This window comes from Artibeus jamaicensis, unplaced genomic scaffold (genome assembly GCF_021234435.1).
Source record: "Artibeus jamaicensis isolate MK-2021 breed Jamaican fruit bat unplaced genomic scaffold, CSHL_Jam_final contig_519, whole genome shotgun sequence".
Taxonomy (NCBI): Eukaryota; Metazoa; Chordata; class Mammalia; order Chiroptera; family Phyllostomidae; genus Artibeus; species Artibeus jamaicensis.
Window position 1 is genome coordinate 31,076,802 of NW_026521871.1, and position 20,967 is coordinate 31,097,768.

General features: G+C 41.4%; 1 protein-coding gene across 1 annotated transcript in view; it reads right to left on the reverse strand.

Annotated features, from left to right (window-relative positions):
• Window positions 1–20,967, reverse strand: part of COL6A6 (collagen type VI alpha 6 chain) — a 143,547-nt gene that overhangs the window by 64,109 nt on the left and 58,471 nt on the right. The window contains exons 10-21 of the mRNA XM_037144044.2: window positions 19,316–19,659; window positions 19,153–19,231; window positions 15,306–15,460; window positions 11,642–11,734; window positions 9,330–9,383; window positions 7,536–7,607; window positions 7,425–7,451; window positions 7,055–7,099; window positions 6,909–6,962; window positions 5,822–5,884; window positions 1,789–1,854; window positions 464–517 (exon numbers count right to left, since the gene is read on the reverse strand). Of these exons, the coding sequence (XP_036999939.2) occupies window positions 464–517; window positions 1,789–1,854; window positions 5,822–5,884; window positions 6,909–6,962; window positions 7,055–7,099; window positions 7,425–7,451; window positions 7,536–7,607; window positions 9,330–9,383; window positions 11,642–11,734; window positions 15,306–15,460; window positions 19,153–19,231; window positions 19,316–19,659 (1,106 nt within the window). The remainder of the gene's footprint in view (window positions 1–463; window positions 518–1,788; window positions 1,855–5,821; window positions 5,885–6,908; window positions 6,963–7,054; window positions 7,100–7,424; window positions 7,452–7,535; window positions 7,608–9,329; window positions 9,384–11,641; window positions 11,735–15,305; window positions 15,461–19,152; window positions 19,232–19,315; window positions 19,660–20,967) is intronic.

The following is a 20,967-nucleotide window of genomic DNA, read 5'->3' on the forward strand; positions in this document are numbered from 1 at the left end:
GGCTGAAGTTGATACAACCAGCTATTATACTCCATCAAGAAAATATTTACGAGGTGGAAAAAATGGAAGAACAGAGAGAGGACTTCAACCAGGACTCACTTTTTCAAGTGCATAGCTATACGATTTGATAGGGAATGGAGTTTTAGACTTAAAACGGCGTCACTGGCCACCTCAGTTAGCCTCGTCAGGAGGCCAGACTCCGACACCTCTTCCCCTGAGAGGCTGCTGCTTTGTCCTCTTTGCCCAGCTTGATCTCCTGGTCGGTCACTTCCTCTGCAGGCAGCCCCCTCCTGCCTGAGCTGCGGGGGCTTCCCCAAGCCCTCTTCCAGCTCTGTTCTCTGACCAGTGTCCCCAAAGTACTGAGCCCCACAGAACAGCCCCCCACTCCCCCCACTCAGCCATCTTCGTCACAAGATGGGCTCCTCCTGGAGCAGTGGGTCTCCTTGTCTAGAAAGGCTCTTACTGTGTCACTTCGGGAGCCCGGTGTTCCAGGGGGGCCCGGCACGCCTCTTCTACCCTGTCGAATGAACAAAACAGATGTGTGCCAGTCATTACACAGCACAGACGCATTTCTCCTCAACCTCAGCCGGTTTGCTCCAGGGAGGCGGGATGGGTACCCACCAACTGGAGAATTATTCTCCTTTTGGAATGGAGCTCTGCTTCCACTGGCCATAAATCATCTCAATGTGGCTAATGAGCAACTGCAGGACAAAATGCTAATGACATGGCTTCATCTGTTCATCACCGCTGCCTGATGTGCAATTACGGTGCAGTTAGAATATTTAAATCAAACTATCCCCACAGAGTGGATAATTGAAGCATGCCACATGCCTAGTACAGACAGTGCTGGTTTAGATTTCTACCTTTGGACTTCTTGTTCCGTTTAGCTAACCTACGCAGATTATGCCCTGGTGTGAATAAAAATGTGAGTATCTCACAGTACTCACAAGTCTTCCCAAGATAGAAAAGGAAGAAATAATTATGAGTCTACAGTGAAACTTACGTTTATCATTTAATAAAAATTGTAGGTGACATTTCCTACAAAGGGTTCTCATACAGCAGGGTCAGTCACTGAATTCTCACCATAACTGTCAAAAGTAGGCTTTCTGTCTTATTTTGCAGATGAGAAAATTAAGGTTTACAGAAAGTGGCCCAAGGCCACAGGATGGTAAGGGACAGGTCCTGAAACAGGGCCCATCCTGTCCCCAAAACAAAGTCCTTCCACCATATCAGACCCCACCAGGTGGGGGTGGCCGAGGACACTTCCTCGGCCAGAAGATCCAGCATTAGCCAGATAATAATTTTTTTAAATTCTAAACAAATAACTTCAGATGATGCAATTGCTACTTGGGAAGCTTCACGAGAACAGTCCCAGGGGACTAGAGGCAAGTCCATCGTGCCAGATTTGGTACTTTTTGTATCGTGTACCATGAAGAATACGCTGGCTTTTTAGGGTGCGTGTCCTCTGGATCCTGGGAAAACCAGCAACCCTTCTGATGGTTCTTCTCATTAGCTAGCCCTACATTTAGGTTGGAGTTTGGGTGTTTACATACATAAATGATGACCTCAAGGTTATGGCTTAATGAAGCACATCACCCCAAGTTCAGAAGAAGAGAATGTTCCCAGAATCCTGTAGTAGCAGATAATGATTACAAGACCCTTTTGTTCCTAAAAATAACTTTTGTATGAAGTATATCCACTCTGATTCGAAATTCTTTCTATGCATTTCACATTCTGCCACTAAGACTTGAGCCTCACAAGCTGACTTTCAAATGTTCCCGTAACTACCTGTTGTCCACGTCCTCCTTTCAAGCCCTTGGGTCCTTCTATGATATTGTCAAGTCCAGGAACTCCCTGAAAATAGGAAATAAAAAGAAAAATTAATAGATTTCAAACATTTCTCCTTAAAAATGTGGCTTGTATGTAACATACTTAGTTACTCCCAAAAGTAGACAAAGGTTCAACTCGGTGAAAAGCAGAAATGAGTTAAGAAGGTGTTTTCTTTTCTTTCTGTGATTTGTATTATCAGAAGGGAGTGGAAACCCAAGGTGTGCGCAGGGGACAGGATGGGGGGTGGGGTGGAATATGGAGCAAAGTCAGCATAGAAGGCGGAGCCAAGGGAAGCAAGGGTGGCAGGACCTGTTTACAAGAACTCATCCTGGGTCTGGGGTACCCCTTTCTGGCTACTGCAATCCTTTCTCTTACCATTTGCTCTCCTTTCTTGGGGCCTAGGCAAGTTTAACCTGGAGGGTTGGTAGACGTGACTCTCCCCGACCACTGGGAAAGGCAGATGTTTGCAGCGCGCTCTACTGCAAGAACACAAGCGCGCTGAGCAGCGGAGGGCAGCGTCTGCCACCAACTCCCTCTTTCTGCGCACGGGCGCCCGGCTGCTTTCTTCTCACATATGCTCACCCCTACTTTTTTGGTTTTCAAAAAAGCCGGGCATTTTTCCCAACAGTCACATGGACGTTCCCACAGAAACTCGTTCCAAACAGGCACACATAGTGGGGTGTTGCCCCACGCGCGCCAAGCCGAGAGCTCTCTACCTCCGGGGCGGGGGCGGGAGGATGGTTTTGGACCGTAAACAGAGTACTCGGTGCCGGTGCCTGACGATTGATTGATCGATGGGCGGTGGGGGGCGGGGGACAGACAGCACAGTCAGTGCTTCAATACATCGAGAAGGGAAAGAAAGCAATTACCCAGCCCTACTGAGTGCCAGCTGCTGGCTGTTTGGCTGACAGCCGCCCAATTACCTTCATCAATCAATAAGCAATTTGTGATCACCAACAGGGACATGTGATTGTTCCAGAGAGTCAGTAAGCTTTTTAAACAAGTAGTTTGTCCACTTACAGGGTTTATAGGCTAACAAGAGTGAAAAAGATGGGCTTGGAATTTACTTTATAACCAATGTTATTAAGACAAATAAAAATTATTCCTCTCTTCCATATACGGAAGCCAAAGATTGTTTTCTGCATTTCCTGTTTTATTCTTTAAACATTTTTCTGTTAAGTTCTCCAAGCAGGATATACTTAAATTACAGTATTATGTAATTATATTTGGTGAGAAAGGTACGTAAGGGAAAGGAAGGTAATGAGGTAATGTAAAGCCCAAAATTTTATTCCACTGCCTGTATAAACTTCTTATTGTGGTCCAACTTCTAAACTATTTGATTCAAGAGATGACATTAAAAAATCATATTCCAGCACATTCTGTAGACTAGAACATCCTAATTCTCATGTTTGGTTAGTCTGAATGTAGTATCTGGTCAAGTCTTTCAAATTCTGTGAAACAACATAAGAGCATCATATAACTCAAATTTATGACTAAACATGGGCTTCTAACAATGGCATGTTTTGGAATGGTAAACTCTGTAGCTCAGATAAATGATCTAGCTCAGCTTTCCCTCAAAGTTACATGAGATTTGAAAAAAATATTTCAGTCCAAATGGGGAATTTCAAACAGCAATGCTGGCTTTCACATGATTGGACCTTCTTGCTGAATAAACATAGGTTTTTCCAGAATTTGAGTCATCTGCACGTGTCCCTGTAAATAACCTGATTCTGTGTGTTCTATTTATTTTGTCAATCTTTTTACAACATTTAAAACATTTTTTTCTAAAATAGTCAGCCACAAAAACCACGGAATTATCTTCAATATGAGATATATGTTCCCAAGTGGCTAGGAAGAATTATTATGTGTTGAAAAACCATCTGAAGTTAGTATAACAACAAACCACTCAACTCAGAAAAGCTCTAGTGGATGGAATTTTCAGCCATCTCTTGAAACCACAGAACATTTCTTTCTAAATAAAAATCCTTTTACATTATTGAGATTCTTTAAAGGTGTTACATAATCACACAAACAATTTAGCAGACAATTAGGGTTAACTCTGACCATGGTGAATGGCAGTTTTATAGTAATGCCCCAAGTGGGTTTTTAGCTGTCGTATCCAGATGACTGAAATGCCTTTGTATTTGAACTACTATTTCTGAATTATTTGTATTGGTGGACAGTTTTTTTTGTTTTGTTTTCAGTTAGCTAGTCTGAAGTTGTTTGAAAATCCTCAGGTCACCAGACTTGTCAGGAGATGACAGTTAGTAAACAATGCTGTCAGCAAGTGCAAATTCCACTGCTTTACAAACGGAGTTGTCTTCAATGCATGCCTGACATTTACGTTTGTCAGCATGTATTGCACCAAATTCTTTCTTGGATCGACCCATGTGTCCTGCGGGGGAAGTTTTTAAAGGCAGAGTCCCGTGAGATTCCCAGCTGCCCACAGCCTTATGGGCACTTGATACTGTCAGTGTTTATCAACTTTAGTCATTCTGCTCGGGCACATTCCAGTGGGGGTGTAAATCAGTAAAAAAAAAATTGCAAAATGTTTGGCTCTAAAAAGTTAATCTGAATATAGGTATTTCAGTGATCACCTAGGCATCCTATTTCTAAGTATAGACCCAATAGAAATGTGTGCAAAAGTGCACCCAAAGACACATACAAGAATGTTCGTAGAAGTACTATTTATAAGAGCAAAAATCAGGAACAATCCACATACCTACCAACAGCAGAACTGATATGTAAATCATGGCATAGCCACACAGCGGAACACTATGTAGCAGTGAGATAGCATGAACTATCATTATCCACAACAACATAAATGAATCTCACAAGCATACACTTGAGCAAAAGAGGCCAGGGACAGAAGGGCGAATCATAAATGGTTCACTTACTTAGAGCTCAAGAACAGGTAAAACTAATTCATGATCCTAGGACAGTGATTACCTTTGGGAGGGTTGGCAGTGACTGCAGTGGACAGGAGGGGGTTTCTTAGGTGCTCTGTTCTTATCTAATGTTCTATTTTTTCCACCTGGGTGGTGAATACACAGGTGTATTTATGTTTGTGCACTTTTCTGATGTATTTACAGTTCAATAAACTTTGGAGACCTAATGCACAGGATAGTGATCCTAGACAATGATACTATGTTATCATATACTTCAAAGATACTAAAAGCCTAAATAGTAAATGTTCTCACCACAAAATATAAGTGGCAACCATGTGCCATGATAGAGGAATTAGCTAACGCTGTCGTGGTTAATCACATTGCAAAATACAAATGTATCATATCAACTCTTTGTATACTTCAAACTTACACAATGTTACATGTCAATTATATCTCACTAAAAATGTTTAATAAATGTTTAAAAACAAACCTAAATCCTAACTCATCAAGGTTTTGGAGACTTCCTTATGTGTGAGCACGGTACTGAAAGCAAGTTGTCCAATATGAACATCTCATTTGACTTGGCAGGTTCCCTGTTGGTGTGGCCCTGCCTTTTGGGTGTAGGTCTCGTGAGAGCAGGCACCTGTGTGTCCTATGTTTGGACTAATATAATCTCAGCTGCCTTGGATTAAAAAAAATGAAAATAATGTTCTCAATTGAGAAAGGCTTTTGGAGAATAGAAAAAGAAGATATGGCATTGTTTCTTCCCCTCTGTCCATATTTTGAGTCAGCCAGAGAAAGAAAAGGAAGTAGACTGGAATCCCTTCCCAGCTCTGAAGTGCAAGGACAATTCTGCATGTGTACTCTCAAAAGATACATGTGTGAGTCAAGTGCAAGGGCTTCTCACTGTCCATGCTCATCTCTTATGTGATGAGGATCTAATGTAATGAACTTGCTTTTAAAATTCTACAATTGTGCCTGTGGTGATTTGAACTCAGGATTGCTGTTGTAGGACCTCAAAGTGGGGAGGCCTTTCCCTGTTGAAAGTGCCGATGGGAGCTGAACCCTGACGCCAGTTCACGACCCATGCAGCCGGCACTCACAGGGTCTCCTCGCAGGCCCTTTGCTCCACGGTCTCCAGGAATCCCTTTCTTTCCCGGGCTTCCCTAAAGTTAATGAAAATAAGAAGAGGGACAAGACAAGGAGTTTTAATAACATTAATAGAATCAAAGAGTTTATCTCCTCCCTGATTTGAATAATTAAATTTTTTCCAAAGTTATTTTTAAACCAGAAAGGGAAACAACCAAGAAAGAGTTTCAGGCATCATATGAATAATTTAAGAGTGACCCCAATTATTTGCTACAGTGGTGAACTCTGTTCCAGACACATTTATCATCCTGTTTAGTTTTTACCACTACCTTATACACTGGGTATTGTTTACTATCTTGCTTTTAACGAGGCCACTGAGATTCAGAGGGATTATCCATTTTCCCCTAGGTGGTTGCATCAGCTAGAAAGTGGGTTTCTGACTCCTCCGTCCACACACTAAAGACGGATAAAGTAGATGACGGAAGTACAACTGTTGTTGGTATTTGTTCTAGATGGGAATAGGCTGCTTTTCATTAGTGACCCCAGTTCTTCACTCCCCTCTGAATCTATGCTTTTTGCCATGTAACTGTGCACTGCCTTTCAACTGTGTGTGTGTGTGCGCACTGGCGAGGGGGAGGTAAGATTCCCTCCCCTGAGTTTGGCCATGACTCAGTGGGGCCAACAGAAAGAAATAGAAATGTCACTGAGAAAGCTCAAAGCCTAGGCCTCAAGAAGACTTGGGGCCTGGTGTGCTTCTACTTCTTCTCTTCTGCTTCTGCCATGGCCTTGAAGAGGTCATGGTCAACATGGACAGGCAGCTTTCTGGGCCCAGGAGTAGGATAAGAGACATGTGGTACAAAGCCCCAGACAACCCACAGACACACAGGAGCCAAGGGTAGCCATGCTCGGCCTAGATCAGGTGAGCCTCTCAGACACATAAGAACAAGGTTCCTGCTGCATGTGACTGAGGTTTTGTGATGGTTTGTCACAAAGCAACCTGAGGCACTGGCCGACAGACACACCCAGGACAGCTCTTCTACCCTTAGTTACACCTTTTATTCCCGGTACAGGTTCCGTGTCGTCTATTTATTGAGTCCCTACCTGTGATCCTTCGTCACCTTTTTCTCCTTTTCTTCCAGGAAGACCACTGTCACCCTAAGAAACAGAGAAGAAAAAATTCAAATCGCCATTTTTTAAACGAGAAAATAGCTCAGTAGGGTCTTTATGGCACAGAGAGAACGCTCTACCTGTATGCCACTCAATCCGTCAATTCCACTCTCCCCAGCTTCTCCCTAAAAAAACATATGCAATCAGAACGGAGTGCGTTACATTTATGTGGAAAGAAGGCATCAAACAAGACATCTAACTTTTTGTTCCTTATACAGCTTCTTGCTTAGGCTGGCCTTGGGTTATATCAAAGTTTACTTAGTAATAGGAACTGTCATCAAATAGTACACATTGCCTGCAATAAAATATAAAAATAAACAAAATTCAATTACTGACAGCAAAAAAGGTCAACAGAAACTTTGTTCCCACAATCTGCTGGCCAATAATCTCATGAATAAAATATTTTTAGACAGCAACTGAGGAGATAGATGGATATGTTTGGTACCATACCTGATGTCCATTTAGTCCTCTGCTTCCCTGAAAATAGAAAGGACAGTGGCAGTTAGTATAAGAAAACAATTCATGTTGGGAAGACTCCACAATGTCTTATGCGACCCTTACCTTAGGACCTTTGGCACCATTGCATCCCTTAGTACCTTGCTCTCCCATTGGTCCAGAGGCTCCTCTTTCCCCCTGAGAAAGAGCACAGAACTGGGTGAACTTTTTCTGTGGCAATCTGGGATCTGTCTTGGAAATTTGACAAGTGTTAAGTTGGAAAACAAATGTGTGACTGCTCACAGTAGACAATCCAGAATTCATGCTTATAAAAACTAAGAATGGAAGTGAATCAGAGCTACTCTGTTGACAACCTTGCTTTGCTTCAGATCCTGTGTGCACTCTGCCATGGGTGGTATAGTATCTAAATAAAACAGGCGTACAAAGAACTGGCAGCTAAGCTGCATTCTCAAGATTTCAGTAGGTACTGCAGGAAAAGACAACAGAAGATTGGTGAGACATCAGAAAAGGATGCTCTAGGTATGATCTAAGCAAGAGGCATGATTTATAGGACCAAAATCCACTGTTCTTAAATAAATACTCCTACAGTCCTCTTCACAATGACCCTACCCATCTATACGTCTTGTGAGCTGGAAACAAAGGTGTCATCCTCAGCTTCTCTCTTCCCAAGTGGTCAATAAGTTATGTTCATTCCACCTCCATTCTTACTGTCTGAAACTAAGATTAGGACCACTTTGTCTTCCACCTGTAGAAGTGGAAGGTGCATGATTTCCACCTGTAATTACAGCCTTATCATCATCCATAATAGTGCCTGGGCATGCTTTCTAAATACATACCCCCATCATTTTTACTTCTATCGATGACATCATTCAATGACTGCCCACCAGCTGGAAGACACCATTCAAACCATTCACAGGGTATTCAAGGCTTCCAACAATCTAGGTCTTGCTTGACATATAACCTTTCACTGTGTCCTGGGTGCCTTTGCTATTCTGCAAACACACAAGTCTCTGACTCAGTTACATGCTCTTGAACACCCTGGTCTTTCTGGAGAAGTTTCTATTTGTCCTACAGGCATCTGCCCAAGCATTAGCCTGTATGTGTATGTACTCTTCTTCCAAGCCCTAACTGCCACCAAGGCTGTTACTTGAGATCGTTAGGTGTTTGTTCTGCTACACCCTGTCACACTGCATCTATTCCTCCACTATAGTCCTTGTGTATAATAGCTGGGACCATGGTTGTCTCATCTGCCTTTCCACTTGTCTGGAAGTTACCTGAGATGGGAACCATATTTGTCTTTTATCTATTTTCATTTCTAGAGCCTAGCACTCTGCCTGACACATGGTAAGATGCTTTAATATACATCTTAAATGAATAAATGAATTTGTGAAGGCTGTGGTAAATACTGTGGTAAGTGGTAATATATAATTGCTAGCTGGCTGGCTGGCTGGCTGGATGGTTGGATTGATAGATAAATGGGAAGGAGGGTAAAAGTGAGGGAAAGAGAGAGGAAAAGAGGGGATAGATGGATGCAAGAAACAGTGAGATCCTTGATAAACAATATGTCAAGTTCATTTACCTCTGCAAAATGGATCAGGAAGGGGAAAATGGCAGCAATTTGACTCTCCTGGTGAGGAAGATAACTTTCACATTGGATTCATTGTGCAGTGTTGGTGGATCGTGAAAGAGGAGACATTAGGTTAATAGACCACTAATGATCACCAGAAGCAAAGCCTGAGGACAATTAGGAAAGACCTTTCATTCTGCACACAAATCCTGAGAATCTGACCTTTCCCATGTCTCTGATTTGACACCACGACTTTATATTGTAGAGATGTCCTTAGGAAAAATTGAGGCTACAAAAAACAAACAAACAAAACAGAAAAACCTTTGACTTACAGCAACGCCCTCCTCTCCCAGGTAGCCTTCACTGCCTTTAAAACCTGTGGATCCCTGAAAATAAGGAAAGGTGGAGTCCATTAGCACTCCACAGAGCAAAATCCAGAGGTAACCAAGCAAAAATATTCAGCATCAGTTTTACTTAATTTATAAAAGAGTTTGAAAAAATTACTTCTCTGCCACAACCTAGGCTGCATTTATGCACATAAAAATAGCTGAAATTTTGAGACAAGTATACAGATAACTCAGGGGTGTGGGGGTGAATCACAACCATTGTCCGCAAGTCTCTCTGGTGTTATACATAGTGCTGGAGTGTTTGTGAATACAGATGTTCAAATGAGCTCTAGGATTGATGCTACATGTAAAAAAGTAGACCATCTACATTCCTTCCCATTCTTTCTGAGCACTGTCTGTTTTAGAAAAAATTCTACCACTCTTTTTACATGAAATTGAAATAATCAAAAAATAATTCGTTCAAAAACCTTTACATACACAATCATGGTGATTTGGGAATGACAGTTCTATCTATAAATTATTTTAGGGTCAAAATGGATGCAAGCAGTATTGAAATTATTATTAAACACATCCATAGTATGTTCTACATATTTGAACATTTTCTAAATTCCCAAATCATAGTTTTACATATGGGTACATAAACTTCTTCTGGTCAGGAAACATCTGTACCTGCTCTTGGTTACCATTTGCATAATTTGCCTGTTCTTGTCTATGCATCTGTGTAGTGGACCACTCTGACTGGTTTCAGCAACTGTAACTCTACCCTCTGTGGCTAAGGATGAGTCAGTGACCTTTGGAATGTGAGCTGCAGGAGACAAAGCTTGTCTCTGGTAGCAAATGTTGCCTCAGTTTTCTCCCCTTGCCCTAAAAGCACGGTTGGAAGTCAATGACAGGTAAGACCCCTCACAGCAGGAAGCAACCTAAGCCAGACTCGATCACTTGGGAGGCCATCATGGAAGGACTTGGGGGCTGCAACTAAGAGCAATGGACTCTCACCCCCACCCCATCCCCACCCCCGGCTTTGACAAAGCCTGAGTCCCCATGACCTCTGGGAGAAGTACTTCCTGGCTCTAATCCCCTTAAGCCTGAATACCTGTTGGGGAGGGGTGTAGCTCCTTACTTTGCTAGAGCCTGTCCTGAGGAAAAATCTGGTATCACAAAGACTTCCTGATAAACCTGTGAAATCTGCTCTGCTAAAAGTGCTTTCATATGTTAAGGATTCAAGCCAGAAACCCTGAAATTATCTTCCTGACAGACACTGACTCAGACTAAGCCCTCAGATTTCTTTGAAATGTTATCTACTGTTTGATCCTTGCTGCCCTGTATTCCTGGGTATTACATCCCAATAAAAGCCCTTGCAGGAAAGGGCTCAACGCCTTTTTCCCCTGAGAAACTGGCCACTGCTCAAGCCTTTTTCCTCTGGGAAACTGGCTACCTCTCCTCCCCAAGCACATCACATCATGTCTCTGTCATGTTTACTCTCATCCGTGGCACACGGGGGGACTTTCGAGGAAAGTCACCCCCACATCTGGTGCCCAGATCAGGGACCCAACGAATTTGGGACCTCCTTAGATCCAGAGGCTTGGAGCCATTGCCACGGATGCACGCTTAAGTGAAACAGAAATCAACACTTCATCCCCTGAGGGATCAGGAGCTCCGTGGGTAAAGCCCCCGGGTGTGTTGGAAATAAGTGAAAGGTTACTTTTTACCACACCTTGAATCTCTCCTGCACTCACATCATGTCTCAGTCATGTTTACTCTCATCTGTGACACATGGGGGGACTTGCGAGGAAAGTTGCCCCCACACATCTGTGATAACATTTTGGTTTGGTTAGAGTTGAATGAAATATTTTGGCATCTTTTGCTAAGATAGGGTGAGCTGAGCGAGCTTGATTTTAGCAGACTACACAAAATGTTTTCTACCTGATTTAAATGACTGTAGTCATTAAAAATGGAAATTGAAAGAACAATGGGATTTGGGAGGTTTTCATTATTCAACATGAGAGATGACAATCGACTTTTCCACATCACCGTCATCAATGCTGAAACCCTGGGTAAGCAAGGAGCTCAGCAGTTGATTCTCCTGAGACTTGAACAAAACTTTTTAGAAAGATTCCAATTTAGAACACCAAAGACAAGCTGTGACTGTCCAGTTTGGCATATGCAAAGAGATGTATAATAATAGGTTATCTGAGAGGCTCTACCTAGAAGTTAAAATCACCCCTTATTTCTACCTAAACTCATGGCTGAAAGCCATGCTACATTCAAATAAAGTGAGTGATAAATCTGAAAATTGCCTTATTCCCAGGAGGTCCAGGATCTCCTCTTGTGCCATCTTCTCCAATGCACTTGCAGAATAAACAGCAGCATGTTCTTTCGGCAACATTGACCTTGAGAGAGGGTAGGAAATACTTCACATTAGGTGGCATTGCTTCTCAATCACACACACACAAGCTCACCACTGCAGTTCAGATTTCTATTGGTTTCAGAAGCCTATTCACCATTAAAGTGACTGTGTTCTAAACAGAATGCATGAGACATTCTTTATTGTCCATCTTTCCTTCTGTGATCTGCATTCTCCACCACGTGAGGACCATGAGGGATTCAGAATCAACTTAAAGGTGTTTTTGTGTTCCCAAAGTGTTTTCAGTCTAGTGATGGCCAACTCATTGTATACTACTGGCCAAAAACATCATTTGTTTTTTTCCATATGATGGCTCTAGTAGTGCTTAGTTGTCTTTAACTTCATTCAAAACAATTTTTTTAGTTGTATTGTGACAGCTGTCATATCAGCATGCATTTAAAAAGCATCAAAATTGGTGAATTTTTGTATAGTCATTTTAATATTGAGATGGAGAAAAATATGCAACATTTATGGCATGCTATGCTTTATTATTTCAAGAGAGGTAAAAATACAACCAAAATGCAAAAAAGATTTGTGCAGTATGGAGAAGGTGCTGTGACTGATGAAACGTGTTGAAAATAGTTTGTAAAGTTCAGTGTTGGAAATTTCTTGCTGGACGGTGCTCCATGGTTGGGTAGACTAGTTGAAACTGAGAGCGATCAAATCAAGACATTAAAGCCCTGGCTGGTGTAGCTCAGTGGATTGAGCACAGGCCTGTGAACCAGAGGATCGCGGTTCGATTCCCAGTCAGGGCACATGCCTGGGTTGCAGGCAGGTTCCCTGCAGGCCAGTTACCTGCAGGGGATGCACTAGAGGCAACCATACATTGATATTTCCCTCCCTCTCTCCTTCCCTTCCCCTCTAAAGATAAATAAATAAAATCTTCAAAAAAAATCAAGACATTAACTGAAAAGAACCTATGCATCCCTATGTTCAGAGCAGCACTGTTTACAATAGCCAAATGCTGGAAACAGCCTAAGTGCCCATCAGTGGATTAAAAAACTGTGATACATACACAATGGAATACTACACAGCTGAAAGAGGGAACTCCTACCCTTTGTGACAGCATGGATGAAACTGGAGACTATTGTGCTAAGTGAAAGAAACCAGTTGGTGAATAACAAATGCCATATAATTTCACTTATAAGAGGAACCTAATGAACAAAATAAATTAATAGAACCAGAGACTTGGAAACATGGAACAGACTGACAGCTGCCAGAGGAAAGGAGGGAATGATGGAAAGAAGGCAAAGAAATTAGTCAATGAACCACGAATGAATGACCCATGGACATGAACAATGGTGTGGGGATTGATTGTGGGAGCTGGGGGTGAGCAGGACAGAGGAGGGCAAAGTGGGAAAATTGGGAAAACTGTAAAAGAATAAACAAGAATAAAGAATAAATAAAATAGAACGATCAACATTATACCACATAGGAGACAGCCGACATACTCAAAAATATCCAAATCAATAAAGTTATTGATGAAAATAAAAAATATGTCTTTTATGGAACAAACCATGCAGACTTTTTGGCCAAGCCAATAATTGATTTATGTGACTTCCTGTTTCCACCATCCCAGCATTGACCATGGTGTTGCTGATCACCCTGTATAATTCTGCCGCCAGTGTTCTGTCCAATAAAATGAATGCATGTTGCTTTGTTTCCTGTCTTGTGAAATCTTTGTATGCTAAAGGATTTAGATGATGCCCAGTGTCACACCATTTGGAACCGAGTCCACCGATACACACTTCCAGAACAGTCTGCGTGCAACAGGATTTCAAAAACACCAGTTGCATGGTCAGCACTTCAGAAGCACTCGCTTCATAGAGGTGGGGGCATGAGGAGAATATTCCTCTATCTACTCTGGCCCCCCAAATCATATTCTAATCATATTCTATATTTTAAAATGTGAGTGAATTTCATCCTGGACATAATTAATCATCCCAAAAATAATAGACAGATTCCATAGCAGTTTTATAATTAACCCACAAAATTTATTCTTAGGAAAATTCTATTTATAGTAAATGCCATGATTTGCCTTAGTGGGATAGAATTAATCTTTGCGTTGAGAAGTTTCCCATCAAAATTAAAGTGTGATGAAAATGAAATTTTCTGTTGTAACTATTTAGCAATTTCTCCTCTTTGTTTCTTATATAATGCTTCTGTTCTGACATCAGAAAATTTTTGTTTTTCTGAAAACCGCTTGTTTTTCTGAAATCAATAACACTTGAAATATATAAGAATAAATAATAATAGCAATGAACAGATTCACTGAGTTCATATTAGATATCAATTTTCTTTGGATCACCAAAATCCAACAGTATCAAATCTCCTATGATTAATGTTAAAATGAATATATATCTAAAATTAAGTTTCTCTTGTATAGTGCTTTATTTATGTAATATTTAAAAACTGACAGTCTTGTTTTGAGGACTAACTTCCTCCCTCTGTAACCTATCCCTACAAATTTTAAAGAGCAGTAGACAGAAAAATACATTTAAAAAAATAGACAGAATTTTCCTATGTACAAAGAAATTCAAACAAAACTTCCATATTCTTTAATCAATTGTTTTTACATAATTACTCCACTGAATAAATTGTGTTCAAACATCTACTTATACAGAAATTCTATAGGTGCAAAATAGCAGGAGCTTGTACTTTATTGGAAAGTGTCCCAATGTGCAGATTATGGGTTTTATAAATTATAAGCAAATTATAAATTATTAGCCATTTATTAAGGTGAAAGTAGTGCCACATGACCTGGTAACACTTAACCATTCTAGTTTGAATTCTCGTACATTTCTAAAAGAAATATGATTGAAAGGCATCTCATGCAGACATTAGGTGATAAAGGCAAAAATCTAGGTTAGTCAAGACAGCAAAATTTTTTGATCACTCACAAAGTACAACAGAGGTCTATCATTCCATCATTAGTTTTCCCTCAACACTGGAGCAGACTGCTCTTCCTATAATCACACCCTAAATGTAGCTGGCTCTCACGTACAGGTCTCGTTGTGGGGAACATATACATTGAGGACATTGGAACCGTATTTGGGTGGCGACCTGTGGCTCTGAGGATCCACAAGGGATGTGAAAACTGGCTGGGAGTTTCCGATTGCCCCCCAAGTCTCAGATTCCCTTTGGCACTTATATTCCTTGACTGTAATTTGAGAGGAGTGTAGCTGCTATTTTTTTAAATTAAACTTATTGGGGTGACATGGGTGAGTGGGATCATGTAGGTTTAAGGGTACATTTCCATGATACATGATCTGTATGTTGCATTGTCTGCCCATCACCCAAAGTCAAATGTAGGTGCTGTTGAATTTCTTTTTTCTCCTTCCTTTTCAGCCAAGTAGATAAATTAAACATGCTCTGACACACCTCTACTATCTTACAGTTCTTTCAAAATACCCTCTTATTTCAGCTGCCCACTAATTCAGAAAAGTCTTTCTTCAGTCCCAAATGAACAAATCAGTTCAAATTCATAATCATCAATATCAAGCCGACACAAAAGAAATATAAAATGTAAACTCACCTATCTTTTCTGAACAACTTACCAGCTGCTTTGACAGTTGGCTTCCAAGATTCCCCATTCCAATAGTGAACTGGGTCTTGTACTCAAATCCTTTCCCAAATTCAATGTAGGGAAGATCAGCCAGGTCACCTGAATCTGGGGCTCCATCCAGAGCGACAGTTATGAGGGCATTCAGGCCTATCCAACACAATGTACAATTCTCCAGGTGAGGAGGGCTTGTTATTTTAATCTTTGTGCACACATACCCAAACTGTTATTCTAGGAAAATGGTCACAAGAGGAACCCTCTTTTCACTGTCCACTTCCCCTGACCACACACTGTAAAACTGACAAGTAATGAGACCAATCAGAGCACAAAAGGAATTATGTTGTTCAGAACGAATTAAATTGGAGATGGGAAATGGTAACCGTGGGGTAGGGAGTTTATAAGGGTCCACAGAATATGCTCGAATACAGGGGAACTTATGTATCGAGAAAGTATTCTGAATATTTGCCACTCAGAGGGGGTCCATGGAGCAGTAGACTGGCACCCTCTTGGAGCGCATCGGAAATGCAGAATCTCAGGCCCAGTGTCACTCCTACGGAATCAGAATCTGTGTTTTAATAAAACCCCTAGGTGATTGATGGGCACATTAAAGTTGGAGGAGCACAGACCTAAATGACCTCATAAGGAACAGATAATAAATTGCAGGTAGCAAAAGACAGTAAAAGACCTCTTGTCCGGTAATTAGAAACAAATGACACATAAGCATCAAAGCCTGCAGCTCGCAGGCTTTGGGATTGTATAGACCAGGAGAGTTCAAAGATGACTTTTAGGGACTGGCAGGGCTGATGTGTTTTGCAAAGTAGGAACATTACGTAATGATAGTAATAAAGCTGGCAATCATTATGGTGGTGGTAACCATAGCAACAGCTGTGCTCTCATTCATTAACAGCTACTATGTACCTAGAAGTTACTTTAGTGCTTTACATACATTATCTTATTTGAAACAAATACAATTGTATAGGTGTGTATGATTATAGCTCTATTTTACAATCAATTGAGGATTGCAGAGGTTAAATGACTGGGTCAGACGGTATTTTTAGGTTTACACCCAGAGAACCCACTGCAAAGCCTAGACCCAAAGGACATTTTAATAACAAAAATGTACTAAGGGCATAATCATAAACATCAGTCCTAAAATTGAATAAACTTAGCTTTATGAAAACCTGATCCCACTGGTGTAAGTTTTCTCATTTTTCTGACAGATGGGTAAGAGAGTCTTTGGATGGGACATGGAAACCAATGGACTGGAATAAAGAAACGTTCAAGACTTGACTGAGAGCTAAGAATGCCTTCTGACATAAGTTCACCCGTGATTCTGAATGGAGTGAGGGGTAGATGAAGAGGAGAATGCAAAGAATAAAGTTTCAGGGACATACTGAGGAGGCTCAAGTGCTAGGAGAGGCTAACAGAGTGGTCGGCTGGGGTGAAATAAAGGAAGCAGCACCAGAGAAGGGGGTGACCAAACTGTCCTGGTTTGCATGGACTTTCCTGGGTTTTGTGCTGATAGCCTCTGGCTTGTCTCAAGCAAACAGGGACAGTTCGTTACCGTCCCAAAAAGGAAGATGAGGAGAAAAGGGACGATGGGGAGGGCTGGGAGAGGCAATGGGGAATACTGAGCTCGTCAACTGCAGTAAATGATTAAGAGAAGGCGGGCTAGTGAATTTATTTATAAGCGGGCGGGGCGGGGGTGGGGGGCAGATCTCACATCTATTTATAAGTTCCAAGGAAACTTAAAAGTTAGGAGAACCGTGGAATTGTTGATTTGCAGGAAATGTTCACAGAACTATCATTTGTAACTGCTTTTTTCAGGATAGGGATTCCAATCCTGCTCCTTTCAGAGTCACCCAGTAAATGAACCATATGATCTTAAATACAGTGTCTTCAATTCCTAAAAATATATTAAGGAAGAAAAGACTTCAAAAACTGCTAAGATACATCATCACTGAGTAGATTCGAGAGTGCTGGATCTTTAAAAATTAAGAGACTAATTCAACCCCCAATCCACATGGATTAGTTATAAAACCACATCCACCATGGAGGATCTTTTTCTCCTGGTCTCTTCCAGTTTCATGGTGATTAAAGAGTTAACATGTGTAAAATATAGCAGTTTATAGGGCCTAAAGTTAGGGAGGCGCTCTGAGCTCAATCAGTCATAGGTCCCAGCGTCACCTGAAATCATGTGTGTTCAAAAATGGGAAGCCAGAGCCAGAGATATTCCTTGTTCAAAAAAAAAAACAAGGACATTATGGCTTGTTCTCCTCTTTCCAAAGAACATTATGGCCATCATCCCTTTATCTCTCCCCAAACATTCTGAATTTCTGAGGCTACGAGAAATCTAGTTTCTGAAGTTGAAATCTATTTATTAAATTTTCCTTGGGAGTTGGAAGAATAAAGATTGGTATTAGAAACCTAGGTGTTCTAAGAAAAACTTCTTGGAGAAAACTGATGGGATCTATAAGAGAAAAGACATCTTTCTTCACAAAAGAAAAGATGAAATTAAAAAAAAAAACCCTACCCACCCAAACTAAGCACTCTAAGGTTTTGTTAATTAAAATTTCCACTACAGCTCATGAAAGAAATGCCAAGACTTGATAGACTACAGAGAAAGCAGCTTTAGGAAATAAAGGGCAAAATAAAAACTCTCATTCTCTAGCTGTAAATTCAGTGAACTTTGCAATTTGTTTAAGATTGGAGAGAGAGAACCAAATAGCAAAGACAAAACCCACTCAGTCTCTAATCAATAACCTCGGAGGCAGATGTCTTAGGTCAGATTCTCTAGAAACAGAACCCGAGATAGCAATTTGGCTGCACATAAGTTATTGAGAAACACTCTCAGAACAAAGGGGCGAGGGAAGCAGGGCAGGGAGGGAGCTGAGCAAGACAGTGTTTCAGCTGCAGTCTAGCTAGCATCAGCCTGATTCCATGAGGAGCTTGGAGCACAAATTGCACCATATGCTGCTATACAGAGGCAAAGATCCAACCCTTTGTATTCCACCTGCTCCCCAGGGGAGGGACAGGGAGTAACCTTCCAGGTGAGGGGGCTCCCATTGGCCAAGGGCAAGTCCTCAGAGAAGGGGCACCTGGGAATTGTTAGCAGGAGACACTCATAGCTGGAGGTTGGGAGGTCCTGGTTGGAAGGGGGAGACTGGGTGAGGCACCAACAGCACCCACTTATAAGGAAAGATTTTCTCCTCCTCATCAGACCCAAACATTTGGGTGCATTTTTTTTTCACTGACCCATAAATTTCAGTAGGAATGATAATAACCTAGATTGGACACCAGTTCTTAAAGCCTAAAGAGTCACGCCAGAGCTTTACAAACTCATAAACACCATGGTGTTGGTGTCTCTGTAGTCTAAGGAAAGGAAGTAATTAGAAAGTCCCAAAACATGAGTCGACTCATTCAAGAATGCGTGCAACTCTAAACAGTTTAGGAGTGTTAGAAAAAAATAATCCCACTCTCTCGTTCTTTGGTCAAAGAGAAACACATGGTTCCATTCTGCTGATACTGAAGAAGTAGTAATATTAGACAATATGAGGCAAGGTCAGGCAGGAACATTCTCCGAAAAAGCTTAGGAAGAACAAACATAGTAATACAAGAGAAAGAATAGGACTTTGTATTCAGTGCTGTTTCATGTACCTAGGACCTGAGGAAGAAAGATGCCGCCAGCATGTTCTGAGAACTCATTTACTCTGTCAAGTAAATGGAGTGGAAAGGTTGGGAAATTCAGGATTGAGTGCCTGGACATTGGAGAGCCAGAGTTGAGTTCTGAGACTCAAAAGTTAATAAACATCCCTTCCCGACACCTCCCCCATGTTCAATACCTTCTTTTCTAAGCTCATCAGATTTTTGTTCGAGGGTTTCAACATCATCATCCAATCCATCTGAAAATAAGAGAACCACCTAGGAAAGTATTCAGAAAGGACATGTGAGTGAAAAGGAGGTCATTGCAGCCACAGAACAACACAAAAAATAAAACCAAGTCACCTTGCCGCGGGCAGCCGATTTATTCTGAAATGCATCCCACAGGGAACTCAAGAAGTTTGCATTGAGAACAGACGGTCCTTTAACTGTTACATTCTTCAAGCTATTCAGTATGTTTTCACTGTAGATCTCGAACTTGGGTGAGTATTTTTCCATGGCGTTGGTCACTTGAAAAGCCACGCTAACCTGGGTCTCCGTGCCCACCTCACAGCTGACCCCATTAAGGGAGCTGATGGCGAGTAAGATGTCTTGCAGGTAGGTTTCCACCCAAGGCTGACCGTCAAGCAAAGTCTGCCCCTTCTGCTGAGTTGAGATGTCAAATCCTACCACAACATCCACGAAACAATCTAGGGTTCAAGGGAAAAGCATATGTTGTTAGATCGAATGAATAATCACCATGTTCAACTTAGATGCCATGTCTGAATCAAGGGATTTGGAATTCTTATTTCTATTCCAGTTACTAAGTTGGAAAATAAGAACATGAGGGAGTCATGGAAGAGGCTCATAATCACTCTTTCATAACCTGTAAAAGTGTAAAGTATATAGTATTATTTTTCACTGGTAGAAAATCTAGATGATTCTATAACAAGGTTCTGAAATTTTTTCTTGTAGTTATAGGAAAAGCTATGCAGAGTCATTTAAATATCTAAATTATATTGTGGAAATGTTAATTTAAAAAAGCAAATTCATATCATGCTACTTATCAAGATTCAGGTCATTTAACAAATACTGTGTTATAAGAGAAATATAAAAATATTTGCATAGAGAAAGTCATTTAGAATAGAAGTCACAAAAAACTTGTCTAAGGAATGATTTTGATGATTTATCTTGCCAAAAGGCATTTGTTTCCTTTTTCTGTGCTCTGAAATCCACTCAGAAAAGAAAAAGTACAAAGAGAAACAAGTGCTCCAACAGATCCTTTGAGATCTTGCTTGGTTTAAGTCCTACAGGTAAAGACCCTGGCACCCAATTACCCTCACTTACCCTGTCAAAGAAGGTGCTGCCTTCAGTGCTCAGCCACTCGCAAAGGCAAAGCCAATGCCTTCTGGGGTTCAAGAACTACTCAAAGAGGGTATTACATTTAAAATGCTTTGCTCCTATACTTATTAACTCCAGGGACATTTAAGCACTGCAGAAACTAGAAGGGACTTGATATTTTAAGTTGAGCCGCATAAAGGGAAGATAATTAAAGAAGAATCAAGTCTTGTGGCTCATCGCATACACTCTTCTTTCAAGAACTTGTAGCTTGGAGCTTCCCCTCGGGCGCAGAATACTCATCAGTGAATTTTTAAGAATAGCTTTGCGGACTTCCGCCAAGATGGAGGTATAGGTAGATGTGCCGTGCCTTCTCACACAACCAAGTTTAGGGACAACTAAATATTAGCATCAGAAAACACAACCAGAACACGGAAAATTGAACTTTTCGGAAGTCCGTTAACAACAAATTCTTCAGCCCGACCGGTAAGGGGCAAAACCGGAGTCTGGTGAGGGGTTGCACAGGAGGACTCCGGTCGGACGGACCCACGTGCAGAATCCAGATGCGCGAATCCACGCACGGGTTCCAAACGCAGGATTGGACCTAGTGAGCGACCGAGCAACCCACCAGGTGAGCGACTGCAGAGGAGACAGTGGGGAGGCGGTGCTGCGTGTTGACT